General features: G+C 37.7%; 1 protein-coding gene across 1 annotated transcript; it reads left to right on the forward strand.

The window, feature by feature from the left end:
• Window positions 1-33: 33 nt before the first annotated feature.
• On the forward strand, window positions 34-13,449 carry LOC131431361 (probable cytochrome P450 12a4, mitochondrial). The gene is made up of 8 exons (XM_058597036.1): window positions 34-379; window positions 11,611-11,857; window positions 11,914-12,030; window positions 12,090-12,243; window positions 12,308-12,423; window positions 12,481-12,637; window positions 12,697-12,945; window positions 13,011-13,449. Exons 1-8 carry the CDS (start codon window positions 184-186, stop codon window positions 13,335-13,337), a joined length of 1,563 nt encoding a protein of 520 aa, XP_058453019.1. The 5' UTR covers window positions 34-183; the 3' UTR covers window positions 13,338-13,449.
• Window positions 13,450-20,819: the final 7,370 nt, after the last annotated feature.

A 20,819-nucleotide genomic window follows, 5' to 3' on the forward strand; every position in this document is an offset into this window, starting at 1 on the left:
TCACCATTCAAGCGACAGTCGTCGAACAGTATTGCGGTTGTGTCCGACAAGATCTCTATCGATGTGCGATCGTAAACGTTTGACTGTGCGAGTAACGGTTGCTGCAGTGGCAGTCAGATAGTCAAAAGTACCGAACCGATTCAGAAAGCAAAACAGAGTTGACCGTCAAAAAAACCGCGGAACATGCTGCGTAACATAGTGAAGCTAAAGGTGAGACAACCTTTCCAGAGTGTGCGACCGAAGCGCTGGCAGACGGCTCAGGCCCAGGCGGTGGCCAATAATGTTGCTGCTGTTGATCCGGAATGGGAAACTGCGATGCCGTTCGACAAAATCTCGGGGCCCAGTATTTGGCGGATGATGAAAAATTTTGCCCCTGGCGGTGAGTCTATTTTTTGTCAGTATAATAATTGGGCAGAGTGGTATGTAGTAAACGCACATAATCATATACAACATCATAATCATTTCCTCGGCTGTCTGTGTGCTAGCCGTTTATCGACTTGAATGACTGTGTGAGGTGTTAGTAATTGACGATGTATTCTCTCTACAGAAGAACGACTGTTCGAAACGGTTGTTGGTAAACAGTCATCTGTGTTGTCAGTTCATCTCAGAAATGATTTCTTGAAAGCTATATTTTTGCTTAAGAACTCATCAGATTGTAATTTTGTCTACATATCATTCCCCGTTTTTCAACCAGTGTAAAGAAGTATGGTACTATTGAGTCATGTAGAAAGATAACAAATCTTCCGTTGAACAAAGTGATTATCAGGGGGTTTTTAGTTATCTTTTGGTGCAACTAGAAACAGCCGTCTGGTAATTGAAAATGTCCATTGTTGAAAAACAATTTTTACGACCAAATACGTATTTCAATCATTACATACGAACATGTTGCGTGCTAGGAACATAAATCACGGCTTCGGATATTTGTACCAGAATTCGAACCCGAATACTAGATTTTTTTCGCGTTCGGATTGGGTACAAGTGATGATTTATATTTTTATCGGGTTCGGGTTTGGAAGAAAAGTTATTATCGGGTTCGGGTAAAAGTTTTTTACTTTCGTTTGACACGAAAAATGAATCGAGATAGTCCAACTCCTAAATTGAATTTTCATACTATCTTTCTATCATTTTCTGATTACATTTGCATCAAGCTGATCAGAACTTACAATGACTGACGAACGAAATAGCAGAAATAGGAATTGGTGAACAGAAAAAAGGTGGGTGAGTAATGTCAGAGACATAACCGAGTGACGCGAATACCAATGCGAAGGATTGTGTTGAGTTCAAAAATTCCTTTTTTGAGTGGTTAATGGATTCGGTATTTTCGGGTATTTTCGAACCCTCGGCGAAAGCTGTACAATACGATTCTTGCTGGAAATTTGAACTGCATAATCATGGACGACGAAACCTCCGTGAAACACGATTACAAATCCTATTATACGGTGCGAAAAGGGCAAGTGTTAAACCAGTCCGAGACATCGATTGAAATCGAAAAATTTGGTAAGAAAGCAATGGTCTGGCAAGCAATTTGTAGCTGCGGTAAGATTTCGAAACCCTTCATCACCACTGCTTCAATGAACAGCGAAATATACACCAAGGAGTGTTTACAAATACGACTTCTACCCATGATTCGAAGCCAAAAGGATCTTGTTGTCTTCTGGCTAGATCTTGCTTCTTGCCACTACTCGAAATCAACGGTAGAATGGTATACTACCAAAAATGTCAATTTCGTCCCAAAAGACATGAATCCACCGAATTGCCCACAACTTCGACCAATTGAGGAATTTTGAGCATTAACGAAGGCACATCTTAGGAAACATGTCTCGGCAGCCGAAACCATTCAACAGTTCGAAAAAGGCAGGTCGGTAATGTCAGAGACATAACTGGATGTCGTGAATACGAAAAAAAACTGGCGTGCTTCCTTCACACTTCCGAATGCCAGTTATTTGATCGATTGTGTGAATTGTATAAGCTTTTCCTTTTTTTATTCATAATAATGATAATAATAATAATAATAATAATAATAATAATAATAATAATAATAATAATAATAATAATAATAATAATAATAATAATAATAATAATAATAATAATAATAATAATTTATTTATAGCAGGGAAATAAAATACGTGGTTTTCGGACGGACTTTATTTCTTTACGAGTGTACGCGATCGAGGTTAACTGTACGATGAATCCTTGTGACTTCCACGTAGTCACCACTTCCTGGGTACAGTGTTGCTAGGAAGAGCAGTTTTTCATACACGCTGTATTGAAAGTTCTGTCACGAATTCAAAATATAGGAAAATCAACAATGATAATATCAATAATATCTTATGATTGTTAGTATTATTATCATTTCATTGTTATTATAACTTTCTTGAGAAACAAATAACATCAGAAGTATGTTCCAGATAAGTAAACAAACCGTTATAATCAATAACTATATTAAAAAGTATGCTCGATAGGATAAACAAATTTAGCACAAACATGTCGGCTTACAATCATAACCGAATTTTGAATCCCGCTCTCTCCAAACACTTTTTAAATAAATGTTAATTTTAGCCGTTTTAAAGAAATTCTTTCCGATGTTAATCTCGTGTGTATCTTGCTTCTATAACCGTTGCTCACAAAATGATAGAAAAAGTAAAATTTATATTTTTTTCTTTTCCTCAGAACGCGTTCTGATTGGTTGATGCTGGAATGGGCCAAATCAGACAGGATTTTCAATAGTGTACTATAGAAACACTTCATTATTGTTGCAATTCACGTTCAAGTTGAAAAATTTCGAATTTATTGGTAGTTAGATTATATAAATCCTTCCACAGATAACTGAGCTATGAACTTTCACGAGAAAGGCAAACGCGCATCATGTGTTTTCCTCTTTGATACTCGTTGATACTAAACATTTCAGAAAAGTTTAATTTTGATTTATTTGAGATTATGTCACACAACTGAAAATTTTATCATAAATTGATGACCATATTTCCAATGGCATGTAGCAAAAATTATGCTAATATGTTAGATACAACAAGAGATATTCACGATCAAAAAACTTATCACTCGCTCAGAGGGTAAATTTTGAAAAGGCGCTTCATAGTAAAGTAAGTCATATTCACGACAAAAGATGGGAAATAGGTGTCAAAACTTGTCGCCAAGTAATTTGAATATCTAACACTTGTGAATTATTTACAGCGAAATCAAAGTGCGTCCATACTTTCTGAGACAGTCTTTATGATATGTTTTTTTCTAATATTAGAATGTATATAATATGCGAGAAATGCAATATATCTTTTTCGTAAAGAATCAGAATAATATGTTTCTCAATTTTCTGATATAGCCTATTGTTATATTTTTCCTGATCTTACAAAAAATGTAACTGTTGATTGTTACTGTGAATAAAGAAGTTAGTGAGAAACAAGTGACAGGCAAGTGGTCCTGAATTTATCTTAAATTTGATTAATTGAACGTTTTAGCGATTGTTCATTTTTGCTTGTTTCTGGATCTATCAACAATATTTATTGGCTAACATCAGTCGGAGAATTGAAAATGATCATATTTGGATTCCTGGTTTCTGGAAATCGAAAATGCGCCTGGTGCAACATTTTATTATGTATGGGAAATTAGATATCATTAATTTATTCAATGACTTTAAATTAAAAGAACATTAGAGTTTAATATTCCATCAGCTAGTTGAATTATAAATCTGAACTGTTCTCATTAATTTCGTCATAAAAATCTTCAAATCAAAACAGTTGTGGAGTATCAGGAATCAGAACTAATTGGCTCAAGTGACAGGACTGTTTGGAGATTTGTGCTTTGCCGTAGCTTCTCATCATTTTTCCGATGGGAAGGGAAGGATAAAAGGAACACGGGAAGGAATTGAGAAGTGGGTAGGGATGTCGGAAATTTCGAATTACTCGATTATTTAATAATCGAATATAATTTTGAAACTAATCGATTGTAATTTATTCGACTGTCTAGGTTTTTAATCGATTACTCGATTATTCATTCGATTATTACTATGTAAATTTTTGAACTATTCGATTAGCTCAATATTCGAATATTAGTTTTAAGCTAATCGATTAAATGTTACTCGATCTGGGTTATTAATCGATTACTCGATTAATCGATCGATATTACGACATCCCTAGAAGTGGGTGAGATGGGAAAACAGCACAAAACAAAAAAAAATAAGGTCTACAGGTGCATTGAATAAAACTTCCAATCCACGAGAGCATTTAAAGTTTTTTACAAAAAGCGGCACCATTCTACATTCCCGGAAGAATGCAGAACGATTCGCAGTAAATAAATTTGAACAATAAATTACGAGCAGAAGTGAATTCGGCACCCCATAAATGATGCCGAACAATCTGCTAAATCCTTTTATGGTCAATACAGAAAGGATTAATTCACTCCATGAGGAAGGATTAACCTCTCTTACTATAATTCCTTCCTACATTGGGTGAATATCCTTCGATTTCAGCTCACCATACACAGATTCAACCATGTATGAAGAACCAACAACCCAGATATGTAGATGCGTCAATGCGGGACAGTTACCTTTCAAATTATATGAAGTACCGTAATCGCATTCACACAAATCACACGCTGAACAGTGATAGTTGAGTTTGCAATGTCCAGTTAGAGTTCTGACCAGAATACTACAATAATACTTGGAAAAATATAGTAGACATGTTGACATTCTAACTGGTTCGTTCCAACTAGAGGTGGGCGAAACTCATATTGGTGAGCAGCTCCGAACCGATCAGCTCGCCAAAATGAATCGATTCGGTGTATTAGCTCATCAGCTCATTTAGATTTAACTGATTGTAATTTTGTGAACCGTTTTTCTTGCGCCGTAAGAGGTAACATTTTTTACTGATAATGTCTCATTCAATTCGTTAAAGACGAATATATGCAGGCATGTTAGAAATAACGAAACTTGGTGCAAACATTTTTCTGTCGTTTTCGCTCTTCAAGACACGAAGATCCGTTCAACTCGTAGCTTTTTCCCCTCTTCACAATTTACCGCTACCTACCCGTGAAATCTAGTCATCAAGCTCTCTTCAACGAGGTAACGAAGATTCGAACTCATCGGAGACGAGCAAATTTACCAACTCATGCGCAATTCTATCAGAGCAGAGAGTTACGTCCAAAACCTCTTCTCTTCTAGATCTCGCAAAAGTTGGACGATTTGCTGCATTGACTATGATCCAAACTCCATCCTATCAGAGCCTCTCGAATTTTTATCTGTGCTGCCTCAAACGATATGATAAGCAATGACGTCGCTGCCGATTATAAGCGGTAAATCACATTTGCAGCAAAATATGATACAAACTTTTTCTAAGTCATCGCTTGGTGAAGGTTGGTTATGCGGCAAATATGCCGAACAATAGGCTTATTTTCTGTCTATACCATCTATAGACATACCAACTATGACAGCACAACCATTCAGTAAAAACCATTCAAGCGAAGAGGTTGTGTTTCGATTGTACTGGCTCGTGAGTTAACGGCTGCTACCGAGACAATTCTAAGCTTCAGGTAGTTAAACTGCCCATAGCAAACGCAATATTCGGGGCGTTTCCCGACTGGAAAGCTAGCAACGAAGGCCATCCCGTTCATACGCACAGAGGTGTAGAGACACAGAGGTGCGAGAGCATAGAAGTGACGAGTCACAGAGGTGCCATCGCATAAAGGTGCGAAGACGAAGGGGTGCAAAGGCACAGAGGTGCTAAAGCAACCCAGTGCTGATCTACCAGGTACCAGAATTTGTACGCTGCGTAGGATCAAAAGAGACGGCATATATCGCGAGGTGCTACACTGCAAGCATCGCATTTGATCGCCACCAAGAGCAAAAGCACTGTACCTGGGGTCAGGTACAGCAAGTGCAGTGGTGTTCACAACGACGGCAGAGCAACTGAGATAGCAGTAAACGACAGAAGACTGCCAATTGGAAACAGCAAAAGACTGCCAATTGGAAATCGTTGGAAGAGCTTCACGTCGTTCTTCACGATAAAGGAACAGAGACATCAGCTACAAGGTAGATTTAATTTAATTTATTTTTTATTTCTTATATCTGAAATTTTACTAAACATAAGTTTTTATTTTGGTATTATTAATTTACAAAAAAATTTAATGTAATGGATGATCTCATGGAAGATCATCCGAATCCGATTCCGGATACTAGTAAAAGTTTAAATACTCCGAGGGCTAAACATTATCCACAGGGTACCACTGGGCCATGGATAGTCTATCTTCGAAAAAAAGAAAAGATTTTAAACTTGATGCAAATTACAAAGGATTTGACATCACATTTCTCTGAAGTTAAAGAAATCTGTAAGGTTAATAGAGATAAAATTCGAGTTGTAGTTAACGACTTGAAACAGGCAAACGATATTGTAACCTGTAAATTATTTGCTATTGAATATCGAGTTTACATTCCATCGAAGGAGGTAGAAATTGACGGTGTTGTGACTGAAGCAAGTCTGACAGCAGATGATTTACTTAAAAATGGAGTTGGCCGTTTTAAAAACTCCATGCTTGAGGGAGTTAAGATACTCGAGTGCAAACAATTGTACTCAGCATCTATTGTCGATGGAAAAAAGTCTTATCGTCCCTCAGATTCGTTTCGCGTAACATTTGCCGGATCTGCATTGCCTAGCCATGTCTATATCGATAAAATTCGTCTTCCTGTTCGGCTTTTCGTACCGCATGTTATGAATTGCACGAACTGTAAAAAATTCGGACATACAGCTACTTACTGTAGTAATAAGTCCAAATGTATCAAATGTCAAGGGCCTCATAAGGATAATCTTTGCGATAAAGATGTTGAAAAATGTGTTTATTGTGGGGAAAGCCCTCATGATGATCTTTCAGTGTGCGCTGCATTTAAGCTGCGTAAAGACAAAATGAAGCTTTCTTTAAAAGCACGGTCTAAGCGCACATATGCAGAAATGCTCAAAACGGTCATACATGTCTCCCCTTTGGAAACCGAAAACGGTTTTTCAAATCTTGCGGAGCCAGAGGAATCTGACTCTGACGGAAATAGTGAAGATACCTCGTTTGTCACTCCTCAAGGGTCTGTTAAGAGGAGATTAACAAACCACAAAATACCAAAAAAGACACCTAAAATTATACCTTCAAAAAAAGATCCCCGTGTTAAAGCTAAAAAGCCAAATTTAAAACCAAAAACTGTGCCTCCTGGTTTGTCAAATTCACAAACCAATCCAGGAACTAGCTCAAGAAAAGACAATAATCCAGTGGGCTCCATTTCACATTCACCAACAGGATTACTGAAATTTTCGGAAATTGTAGAATGGATTTTCGCTGCATTCAATATTTCTGAACCTCTAAAGACCATCATAACAGCATTCCTTCCAATAGCTAGAACTTTTTTGAAACAGTTATCAGCTCAATGGCCAGCTCTTACAGGTTTTGTATCATTTGATGGATAATTTATCATCCGCCGCAAATGATTCAATCACTGTCCTGCAGTGGAATTGTCGAAGCATCATGCCAAAACTTGATTCATTTAAAGTTTTGTTGCATAGTCAAAAATGTGATGTATTTGCTTTGTGCGAAACATGGCTTACATCAAACATAGCCTTAAATTTTAATGACTTTAACATTATACGTCTCGACAGAGACTCCCCGTATGGTGGAGTGCTTTTAGGAATTAAGAAATGTTATTCCTTTTATAGATTAAACATTCCTTCGACTTCTAGTATAGAAGTTGTTGCTTGTCAAATAAACATTAAAGGAAAGGACATTTGCATTGCTTCGGTATATATTCCTCCAAGAGCTCAAGTTGGACAACGACAGCTTAATGAAATTGTCGAAGCCCTTCCTGCTCCACGTTTGATTTTAGGAGATTTCAATTCGCACGGAATGATGTGGGGTTCCGTTTACAATGATAGCAGATCATCTCTAATATATAATATTTGCGACAATTTTAGCATGACGGTACTAAATATGGGTAGCATGACACGGATCCCAAGACCTCCTGCACGTCCAAGTGCATTAGATTTATCTCTTTGTTCGACTTCAATTCGACTAGATTGCACCTGGAAAGTATTTCCTGATTTACATGGTAGCGATCATTTACCAATCATCATCTCAATTAGCAGTAACAAAGGCATTGCTAATTCAGTTAATATTCCATATGATTTGACAAAAAATATTGACTGGATTAAATACCAAAGTAATATTTCAAGTGTCTTAACTTCAATGGAAGAGCTTCCCCCACTTGAAGAATATGACTTCCTCGTTTGTTCGATTCTGGAGGCCGCAGAACAAGCCCAAACCAAACGATTTCTTGGTCCATCGTCTAACAGAAGACCTCCAAATCCTTGGTGGGACAAAGAGTGCTCAGATGCTAAACACGCGAAACAAAATGCTTTCAAGACGTTTTTAAAACGAGGAGGAGGAACTCCTCAGAATTTTGAAAAATTCTTGGTTTTAGAAACCAAGTACAAGAACATACTTCGGGTTAAGAAATGCAGCTATTGGAGACATTTTGTGGAAGGTTTGTCAAGAGAAACCTCAATGAGCACTCTTTGGAATACGGCCAGACGAATGAGGAATCGTAACGTAGGAAATGAGAGTGAGGAGTACTCGAATCGATGGATATTTGATTTTGCGAGGAAAGTTTGTCCAGATTCCGTTCCTACGCATAGCATTGTTAGGGAGTCTTCTTCAAATGATGATTCCATTGATAGCCCCTTTTCAATGATGGAATTTTCCATAGCACTCATGTCTTGTAACAATAACGCTCCTGGATTGGACAGAATTAAATTCAACTTGGTGAAGAATCTGCCCGACCTCGCAAAAAGACGTTTGTTGGAATTGTTCAACAAGTTTCTTGAGCAAAATATTGTTCCACCTGACTGGAGACAAGTGAAAGTTATCGCCATTCAAAAGCCGGGGAAACCAGCTTCCAATCACAACTCATATAGACCCATTGCGATGTTGTCCTGCATCAGAAAATTGTTCGAAAAAATTATTCTACGACGTCTCGACACTTGGGTCGAGACGAACGGTTTGTTGTCAGATACTCAGTTTGGCTTCCGTAGAAATAAAGGGACGAATGATTGCCTTGCATTACTTTCGTCTGACATCCAAATTGCCTTCGCTCAAAAGCAACAAATGGCATCTGTATTTTTAGACATTAAAGGAGCATTTGATTCAGTTTCCATTGATGTTCTTTCAGACAAGCTCCACCAACATGGACTCCCAGCGGTTATAAATAATTATTTGCACAACCTTTTGTCAGAGAAACGCATGCATTTTTCACATGGCGATTTGGCAACAATCAGAATTAGCTACATGGGTCTCCCGCAAGGCTCATGCCTCAGTCCGCTCCTCTATAATTTTTACGTGAATGACATTGACAGCTGTCTAGTAACCCCATGTACACTAAGACAATTGGCAGATGATGGCGTGGTTTCAGTTACTGGATCCAAAGCTATTGATCTGCAAAAACCATTGAAAGATACCTTAGATAAATTGTCCGTTTGGGCTGTTCATCTTGGTATCGAATTCTCTGCGGAGAAAACAGAGCTGGTCGTCTTTTCAAAAAAGCATGATCCCGCGCAACTTCAGCTTCATATGATGGGAAGAATAATCGAACAGGTTTTGACTTTCAAATACCTCGGGGTGTGGTTTGATTCCAAATGCACGTGGGGAGGACACATTAGGTATCTGATAACGAAATGCCAACAAAGAGTAAATTTTCTTCGAACAATAACAGGGTCTTGGTGGGGTGCTCATCCGCAAGATCTAATAAAATTGTATCAGACAACGATACTTTCAGTGATGGAATATGGATGCGTTTGTTTTCGTTCCGCTGCAAATTCTCATATTATCAAACTTGAGCGAATTCAGTACCGTTGTTTGCGAATTGCTTTAGGCTGCATGCATTCGACACATACAATGAGTCTTGAAGTTCTGGCGGGAGTTCTTCCATTAAAAGATCGATTTTGGGAGCTTTCATCACGCCTGCTAATAAGATGTGATGTGCTGAATCCCATGGTAATTAATAATTTCGAACGACTAGTCGAGCTTCGATCTCAAACAAAATTCATGACAGTATATTTTAACCATATGTCACAGGAAATCAACCCTTCAAGATATATTCCTATCCGTGTCAGCCTCCTAAATGTACCTGACTCAACTTTATTTTTCGACACATCCATGCAGCGCGAAGTGCGTGGAATCCCGGACCACCTACGCTCTATGGAAATCCCAAAAATATTTTCAAGTAAGTTCAGGCATATTAACTCTGAGAAAATGTTTTACACGGACGGATCGCGAATGGAAGAAGCGACAGGGTTTGGTATGTTCAACAATAATGTTTCGGCCTCATTCAAGCTTCAAGAACCTGCATCTGTTTATATAGCAGAGTTAGCAGCAGTTCATTATAGCTTGAATGTAATCGTCACATTATCTCCAAACCATTATTTCCTCTTCACAGATAGTCTGAGTGCAATTGAAGCCATTCGCTCAAACGCTGCTGGCAAAAATGAACCGTTTTTCTTGGGTAAAATAAAACAGTGTCTGAACGACATATTGAATAATAATTATCTAATCACAATAGTTTGGGTTCCGGCTCATTGCTCCATTCCAGGCAATGAAAGAGCCGATATTTTAGCCAAACGTGGTGCTATTGAGGGTGAAATTTATGAGAGACCGATTGCTTTCAACGAATTCTATAGCGCGTCTCGCCAAAGAACACTTGCCAGCTGGCAAGCTTCTTGGGATAAAGATGATCTGGGTCGGTGGATGCACTCAATTATTCCTAAAATATCGACAAAGGCATGGTTCAGGGGACTGGATGTGAGTAGAGATTTCATTCGTGTGATGTCCAGACTCATGTCCAATCACTACACGTTAGATGCACATCTCCTTCGAATTGGACTTTCCGAGACTAATCATTGTGCTTGCGGCGAAGGTTACCGCGATATTGACCATGTTGTTTGGACATGCGTGGAGTTTCGTGATGTCAGATCTCAACTAATAAATTCCTTGCGTACCCAAGGTAGACTATCCAATGTCCCAGTTCGCGACATTCTTGCTTGTCGTGACCTTCCATACATGAAACTTCTTTATCATTTCATTAAATCCATTGGAGTTCCAATTTAAATTTTATTTTATGTTAAACTGTTTTCTCTTCCATGAGTTCAACCAATAGCCAACTATAGGATATTGAATATAAGTGGTGAACTGATACAAACAATCCTGAAATAGTTATAAGATCATGTACAAAATAAATGTATTTTATTTAATGTAATTTAAAATAGCAACTCGCTTGATAAAAACAGTGTTTAGATTAACTAATGAGTACCAACATACTAATATGATATTCGAAATGTATTAGGTTTAAACTACTATGTATTGTGGATGCCACGGCGAAGAAAAACTTATGTATATTGCCTATGAAATAAACGTATTTATGAAAAAAAAAAAAAAACTATGACAGCACAAATATTCCGAGTTTTGAGCTTCGATATGAGAGATACATCGAGAGAACTATTCGCAAGTATGCATGCACGAGGCATTTCACGTGAATTAGTCATACCGTCATATGGTTACCTTACTTTATGGTTCATTTCACAGGACGCTACCACAATTGTACACTGCCGCAAATGCACAAATTTCTCCAAGAGGACTATGGAAACTTGATGCGGTTGCCGGGAATGTTTGGTCGAGAGCCTATCCTGCTCAGCTTCAACCCGAATGATTTCGAGAAACTTTTCCGTGCAGAAGGCAAATGGCCTGTCCGGCGCGGGTTGGAGAGCTTCGTGTACTATCGGAAAAAAGTTCGTCCCGATGTGTTCAAAGGAATGGGTGGATTGCTGACGGAGTATGAGCTTGTAGTATTGCTACGTTTCAACTAACCTTTTTTTGCAATTCTTGTAGAGATGGAGAACCATGGCAATCATTTCGAACGACGGTGAACCCTGTGATGATGCAACCGAAAACGATTAAACTATATGTTTCGAAGGTGGATGAGGTTGCTAGAGAATTTATGGAGATGTAGGTATCTTGGTGCCGGTATGTTTGGTTTAATTGTAGTAGTAAATAACTGTTTTCAGTATGACAAATCTTCGCGATGAGAAAAACGAGCTTCCGGCAGACTACGACCAGTGGTTGAATCGATGGGCACTCGAAACGATGGGTGTATTGGCGTTGGACACTAGACTTGGAGTTCTGAAAGAGGAATCCGATGAAGCAAAACATATTGTTACGGTATGGTCGGGTACGAAATTTGCTTGAAGCATATTAGAACAAACCGTTTCTTGTATTTTTTTAGAACATTCGGAAGTTTTTCGAACTGACATATGAGATCGAAGTGTTGCCGTCTTTATGGAGATACTTCAAAACACCCAAATTCCGACAACTGATGAGCACTTTGGATGATCTTACCAGGTTTTGGAAGAATCTTGAATGATGTTGTTAATATTTTGATTTCGTTTTTTTTTGCAGACTAGTCATGGCCAAAGTGGATGACGCAGTGGTTAGACTGGACAACAATCCCTCTACTGACAGTAACACCCAAAGTGTGCTCGAAAAGCTGCTGAAGGTTGATCGAAACGTTGCTATTATAATGGCGTTCGATATGTTGCTGGCCGGGGTTGATACGGTAATCATTCCTAAACGAAAATCAACGTTTCAGATTGTCATCCATTCCATTCATTATAGACATCTTCCGGTACTATTGGTGTGCTTTACTGTTTGGCGAAAAATCCGGAAAAGCAGGAAAAACTACGCGACGAACTTCGTGCCATTCTCCCGAGGAAGGATTCTCCTCTGACACCGGAGAATATGCGTAATATGCCGTATCTTCGAGCTTGCATCAAAGAAGGTATCCGCGTTTGTCCACCCACAGCAGGAAATGCTCGTGCCACCGGCAGAGATATGGTTTTGCAAGGATACAGGATTCCGAAAGGGGTATGAAAAGTTCGATTGAATTTCTGGTAATAAACAATAACCGTATCGTTTTCTTTTATCATCAGACGGACGTGGTGATGTCATCGATGTTGTTGCAAAACGACGACTTGCACTTTGCTCGTGCCAAGGAGTTCCTTCCCGAGCGGTGGCTGAAAGAGGATGGAATACCAGAAGGAAAGAACTCCCATCCGTTTGTATATTTACCGTTCGGGTTTGGAGCACGGGCCTGCATCGGAAAGCGTTTGGCCATGCTGGAAATGGAAATGATAATTTCTCGAATCACACGTCAATTCGATTACCGATGGAATTATGGCGAGCTGAAGATTCGGGGAGCCCTGGTCAATATTCCGATGAATGAGTTGAAATTTCAAATGAATGAAGTTCTTGATTAGTTAGGGCTTAGTTGACTCAAATTGTTATTTGCATGTATTCTACAAAACTAAAAACACCGAAATTTGCATTCAAGTTGTATAAATATACCCATAGGTTTGGGGAACAAATTTACATCTGCACGCAACGCATTCCTCGCTAGAACTGGAACAAAATTTGCATTGAAATGATTGACTTTGCTTCGTCATGATTGGCGAAGAGATGCTTTGGCATGTTCTGGAGTGGAATGATTTACGATGTCGGTTTTTCAAGAAAGAAACTTGTTTTTTTTCCATAAGGAACCGATCGGTCGGAGGTCTGAGTCAATTTATTAAATTTCATCATGACATTTTAATGACAATCGTGTAGCTTCTAGTTGTTGATTTTTTTCGTTTATTTCTCCTAAGACTGGTTCGGCAATTGATTGTTTTTTGTCGGAAGACCAACGAGGGAACGGTATTCCGACGAGGTAATGTAAAATAGGAAACCAAGCAGACTCCCAGTCTTCGTTTCGCCAGGGGTAATAAAATTTCAACATATCTATCACGCGATTTTTCTTTCGATAACTCTTTATTTCCTAGCACAATGGTTGAAATTTTATTGGTTCCACGAAAACATTAGTCGACCGTAGCCGTAGTTTATGTATTCCAGTTGATGTGATTTATGATCCGAAGGTTGACTTATACTACTTTTTGTTTGCTGTTTTGGCAAGCAAAATCAATCGTTCATTTACAAATTCATTTCCTACCCTGTGTAGGACCGCTAAAATTGCCATGAAATCCGAATGAGTCAAACTAAAAAAGTTACATTAAATGTGAGAATCTTCTTTCGTCCAATATAGGAACCGTTCTTTATTATTAAATAACGATATAATTTTAAATAATTATTCAAATAATCTCACTTGGTTTCATTCTGTATGTTATACTAGTAAATGCACTAGCAACTCCTCGGTTTCTTTCAAAAATCGAAGAGAAAAATTTGGAATAAAATACCACAATATTATGCATGAGAAAGGCATCATGACACCACTAGGTGGATTAAAACAGGTTTTTTAATATTAATATTATTAATATTATTTAATATCATATTTATAAGACATACTGCGTTAGCTACTAAATGCTGAGAGCATTTATTAAAACTGCTTAAAATTTAGATAATTTACCTAATTGTTGTCTGATTTGTTTGTTTGATTTGTTCTTTACATCAACTCTGGGGGATCCAGTCTTCAGCTGGTGATGACCAGAGAAGATGTAGGAATGCGTTTTGGGACTTTAAAAAAGTAAAACACTGAACACATTGTACATTGGTTTTTAAATCTGAACTTTCTCAATACGAAAGGCTATGCAACTACTTTGAGACAAAACTTTTGAACCGAGGACCGGAGGGATTCAACTCATTTCGTCGAGATCAGAAAATGTCAGTGTGTGTGGATTTCGCGAAGATTGCTGGACCGATTTTCCCAAATTCAAACGAAAAGGTCTGGTTGTGTCATAGTCATAGTCATTTGAAGTTTCTCTCCGGTTTCGGAGCAACGGGGTAAAATGTGCGAATAAAAATAGCAAATATACGCTCGATATTCTCAAAGATTACTCAATCCATTTCCACAAGCTTGTAGACCCTACAGTCCCAAATTCTTCTAATGAAGTTGATTCGAATCCAACTTCCGGTCACAGGGTATCGAGGTTAATTAGGCAAAAGAAAAAAAAAGAGCAGTCGATTTCTCATAAACCGATTTCCACAGTCGTATGTTCAAACGAAACAAACGGTCGAAACTCTTTGAAATATCGACAAACGCATGGTTTAGGGGACTGGATGTGAGTAGGGACTTCATTCGTGTGATGTCCAGACTCATGTCCAATCACTACACGTTAGATGCACATCTCCTTCGAATTGGACATTCCGAAAGTAATCATTGCGCTTGTGGCGAAGGTTATCGCGATATTGATCATGTCGTTTGGACATGCGTGGAGTATCGTGATGTCAGATCTCAACTAATAAATTCCCTGCGTACTATCCAATGCCCCAGTTCGAGACATTCTTGCTTGTCGTGACCTTTCTTACATGAAACTTCTCTATCATTTCATTAAATCCATTGGACCTCCAATTTAATGTTTATATTATGTTCGACTCCTTCCTCTTCCATGAGTTCAACCAATAGAAAACTATCTTACATTGAATCGATGTGATGTACTGATACAAACAAACCTGAAACAATTATAAGATCATGGTGCAAAATCAATTTTTATTCCTAATGTAATTTATGATAGCAAATCGCTTGATAAAAACAGTATTTAGATTAATTAATGAACATACTAATACTAATTGTGGATGCTACGTCGAAGAAAAACTTATGTATATTAATATGATCAGTATCTAACGGAAAAACAGATTGGAAAACTGACATGTGAACACAATGATGTAATGAAAACCGCGAAATTGTTACCGCAGAGACGGGACTCGAACCCGTAGCTAACTCCTAACCGGGGAAATTGTTTTACCAATTAAACTACCGTGCATATGAAAACACATGAAGAGAAAGTCCAATTGATTGGACGAAAGCTCTACTTTGCCACTTTGGTATTCACTTACAGTCCCGCATCGACGGAAACAAATTCAACAGATACGGGAGATACGATTCACCTAAGTTCGAAACCGGATCCTCTCCGCGGTAGTGTTGGAGATTGCATAAAATCTTTTTGTCGTGAATACGACTTACTTTACTATGGGGCGCCTTTTCAAAATTTACCCTCTGAGAGAGTGATAAGTTTTTGATCGTGAATATCTCATGTTATATCGAATGAATCAACATAATTCTTGCTACATGCCATCGGAAATATGATCACAATTTTATAATAAAATTTTCAGTTGTGTGACATAATCTCAAATAATTCAAAATTAAACTTTTCTGAAATGTTTGGTATAAACGAGTATCAAAGAGGATAATTCATAAGGCGCGTTTGCCTTGCTCGTATTTTTAAAGCTCATAGCTCCGTGATCTGTGAAAGGATTTATATAATCTAACTACCAATAGAATCGAAATTTTTCAACTTAAACGTGTATAGCAAAAGCGTTGAAGTATTTCAATTGTACACTGTTGAAAAACCTGTCTCATTTGACCCATATCAACACCAGCCAATCAGAACGCGTTCTCAGGAAGAGAACAAAATATCTGCTGCTGTACAACTAATCGTTCGAGGAAAATGTACCGAAAAGTGGTGAATATCGTAGTGAGTTCCTCAATTTGGTCCTTCTGAATGCTAGAAACGAATCTCAACAGCATATATATTTTCTTTCAATAAATTATGCCAATCCGAAATGAAATAATCGACATTAAAATTCTGTATGCTGCTATTTTTGTAGCCGTTAGGACTGGCCATTAGTGAAAAAGCTGCAAACGAAATCACGTAAAAAGAAGTCTCCTAGCAAAAAATGAATCAGTTTGGATTCTATCGCCACTGCGAGCAGATGTATTTTGTGTCGTTTGTAAAGCTAGTTTCGCTTTCGACAAGAGCGATTACGCCACAGCTGCCAGTCATTTTTATTGGTGAAAAAACAACGGTGGAAAGCATCACACAAAATCAGCCGTTCTAATGGCTCTAAAAGTTTTTTAAAGAACTATTAGGAATTATTTTTCTCAAGTCTAAGGTATTTATCCTCAGTTTAGTGCAAATCTAAAACAGTTTGGTTAGATTTGTGCACTTTTCGCTGTGTGAAATTCACAGTATTCTAGATCAAGTGAAGCTTACTTTGTTTTTGCTAAAAATGTGAAAAAGAGGAATGCTTGCATAATTCATACAATTGATCAACTAATCGATATTCGGAGGTGATAAGGAACATGTCAGTTGTTTTCGTATTCACGACATCGAGTTATGTCTCTGACATTACCCACCCGCCTTTTTTTCGAAGATAATTTAAACGATTTTACAAACTTAGATTCCGGTTCCGAATTTTCTAAGCTGGCCTAGAAACTACACCAATCGGGGGAACAATTGCCAGTAAGTAGCCGATCAAACCGATTCCGGCTAACCATGTTTCTAGTTTCCGAAAATAGTGGTCAAATATTTGAAAAATGGATCCCCTCACTTTTCTCAGCGATGGTTTGACCGATGTCCATAAACTTATGTTCAAAATATAAACACTCCGGTCGGTTACTATTAAGAGTGATTTTGTCATTAGTTGTTTAATCCTTCGGCTTATCTGTCTTGTGTACCAAATAATTGAAAAGAACAAGCTATGGACTCATTCGACCTTTGGTCATATGATGACAACTAAAAAGGAAATAGAACACTTGAGAACATTTCATACAATAGTGGCCAAAACCAATTGGGGTAAGCGTCCTAGTTACTAAATATGACTAAACCTCATAATTATCGAAAACTGTCCAAATTATCATTTAACAACTAATGATACCAGTCATTCTCTATCTTTGAATATGACGTCCTGGTGGAGATGAAATATGAAAGTTAACGTTTTCGCTATGGTAACAGAAAATTGTAATGTAAATTGCCTATTTGCCTGCGTTTTCGAAAAAATTAAGATCACTGTTGTGAAAGTAGCTGAACTCTTCTTGCTTTGCTCTATAGGCTAACTGCATATCTCGAAATAGCGATTGAAGCGACACCTTGTGAGGGCTGGCGTCGTCAGCGCGGTACTCTTTAATATCCTTAGCCATGGTTTTACAAGCTCAATTCCACTATTTTAATTAATATTATTTGCATAATCAGATAAAGTATGAGCACGGTTATTAAAAATCTCTTTCAAACCGTAAAATTTTCTAGTTTTCGTCATAAATCCTTGAGGAAGGGAATAAAATAAGGAAGAGCGAAATGACGATGGGTTTCTCCAGGGAACTGTTTTGTGCACCAATAGCTCGCTAAAACGCGAAAATTTTTATTATTCCGTTTTTTAGGCATTTTTACTTCTTGTCGATTAAGGAAACTCGCGAACAAAACCGATTAACCACATTTAATCTCAATACATACATTTGAATATTCTTGCATCAATGTTTCTGTCTTCTTCTACAAAGTGTAATAGAATTGCTGAAAAATAAAAACACTTTTGATCGAGCTCGATCAGACGACCAGCTCGACGAGATCGGAAAATGTTTCTCTATGTGTGTATGTGTGTTTGTGTGTGTAGAAGGCTGAACCAATTGAAACAAACTTAGATTCGTTTGAATCTAATCGACTACTATTGAGTTATTGGTGAAGTTTGAAGATCAAGTGGCTATCCTTACCAGTTTCAGAGATATGATGATATAAGTGACGTAAACGACAACTCAGTTTTTATCTGCCAGTAATTGTTTTATTTTAGACTCATTCGTTATTATTTGTTTCAGATAGAAATAATGAAAGAACATTTTTACATCTCCCAACAGGTTTTGGGAACAACTAAGGAAAAACTAACGCTTATTAGAGTGCTACGTTTAGTAACGAATCTTAAGACACTCATTTCTAAAAGTGTATTTTCATAATAATTTAAGGCCTGAGCATAAGAGTGTTTAAGAAAGTTATAGAAAAACTACATTTTGGGAGCCTCCTTATATCGACACCGATGCAATTTAAAGGGCCCATGTGTTCGGCATATTTTCTTGTAGTAACATGTTCTATATTTCTTCAAAAGGCTTGAATTCACTACTACGCAATGTATGCAAATTAAAACTTATAACTCACTTCTAAGTGGATTAATTTTTTTTTGTTTCGATTATAGAGGTTTTAACCTTAAGGTCATTCGCCTCTTCGGATCAGAAAAACTTTCTGATCCTATGTGCGGGGTTGGGAATCGAACCCAGGCGGGCTGCGTGAAAGGCATGGACTTACCCATCACACTATACCCGTCCCCCAAGTGGATTAATGAAAACTTTGATTTTATTCAAAGAAGAAGACAGTTCCAAACAAAAGTTTTTCTGAATGCAATGAAGCCCCAAAATCAACCTCTGAAACTCAAACAGTAAATGTATTTTGATGTAGTTGGGACCACTGAGCACTATGTTAAAAGTGAATCGATTTTTACAATCTATGGCTTGAAACTATGCAATCCAATTATTGAAATTACAAAAAACTGGAAATTTTGACATCTAACTATGTATAACTTAAAAAGTAAACATCAAATCGCGAAACCAATCAGTTGCGTACTAACTGACGAGAAGACCTTTCATTTGCGACTACTCTCGCCATCTCTGAGATCTTGACCTCTTTTTGAACAACACATAACTAACCACACACACACGGTCATTTGTTCAGTTCGTCGAGCTGAATCGGTTGGCCTTCCGGGCATCGGGTAATTTTCCCAAAATTCGAGCGAATCCTATACCTAATATTTAATATTTACAAAAATATTGTGAAAACTCACCAAAAAAATCTGGTTTTTGCAGATAAAGCGAACAGAAGTGTTCAAAATTCCAGTTGCGTTTATGTAATTGAAGAAAATAGACCGTTGTAAACTTTGTAAGCTATCACACTTTGTTGGACATTTCATACGCTCGATGCAGCGCACCGCGCTGGAGACGCTATGCGCCACATGGTGGCGCTTCCGGAGCTGCGCAGTTAGCCTATAGAAAAAATTGTTGAAAATAAGAACAGATTTTGGTTCGGAGCCCCCGGGGTTTCCAATATTTTGTACCATTCGACTCACATCGCAAAATGTTCGTGTATGTGTATGTATATGCACTTTTCTGAAAAATTAGATTAGAAAAGGAGCGGCAAAGCGATATTTTACTAAAATGTTATACTGATATTCGGTTTTGTAAATTACCGTGTTTACCAGCAATTGGTCCTTTTCCGAAATCAGCAAATTAATGATTTCAACTTACCGAAATCTCGCTAAACAACTTTTAGACAACCGATATTCGGTGATTCGTCAAAGAAGCCTTTTTTCTTCAGTGCAAAACTGAGTGATGTAAATAAATACATGAGTTCATATTTGGAATTAGTTGCAAATAAAAATTGAATCCGAATATAGCGATATGTTTCGTGATATTAAGAACAAATTTGTTCAATGTTCGACGATTACTCGTGACAAGAAATCCCCCAGACTATTCTTACGGGATAAGGATCCTCGCAACGTTTATCTACTGTATGAAATTGATTGGATTCCGGTATGATATATTTCTTTAAATATTCAATGTTTTATTGAGCCTTTACTTTCGTTGTAGCTGGAATCTGATTTTCTGCGGAAATCCGAATTGTGTTCTCTACTGTAAATAACATGAAAGTGCATCCATTCTACGGCGTATATATTTGGCAATAATTTATTCATGCGACATATTTTTCCTTATTTTAAACTTCCTAGCCTATTAGCCAACATAATAGTGAAATTACTTAAAATCTCGGCATAAGCTTACATGCTTGAATACCGATAATTTCGGTAATTTGTTTTCAAAAGCGACGAAAATCTCGATAAAAGCCCATTATCTGTCAAATTAAAATACCGAGAATTTCAGTTGTTTTAATGTTTGCCGAAATGATTGCCACTCGGCCGTTCAAATCTCGGCAAAGTTTTGCCGA

This window comes from Malaya genurostris, chromosome 2 (genome assembly GCF_030247185.1).
Source record: "Malaya genurostris strain Urasoe2022 chromosome 2, Malgen_1.1, whole genome shotgun sequence".
NCBI classification, from domain to species: Eukaryota; Metazoa; Arthropoda; class Insecta; order Diptera; family Culicidae; genus Malaya; species Malaya genurostris.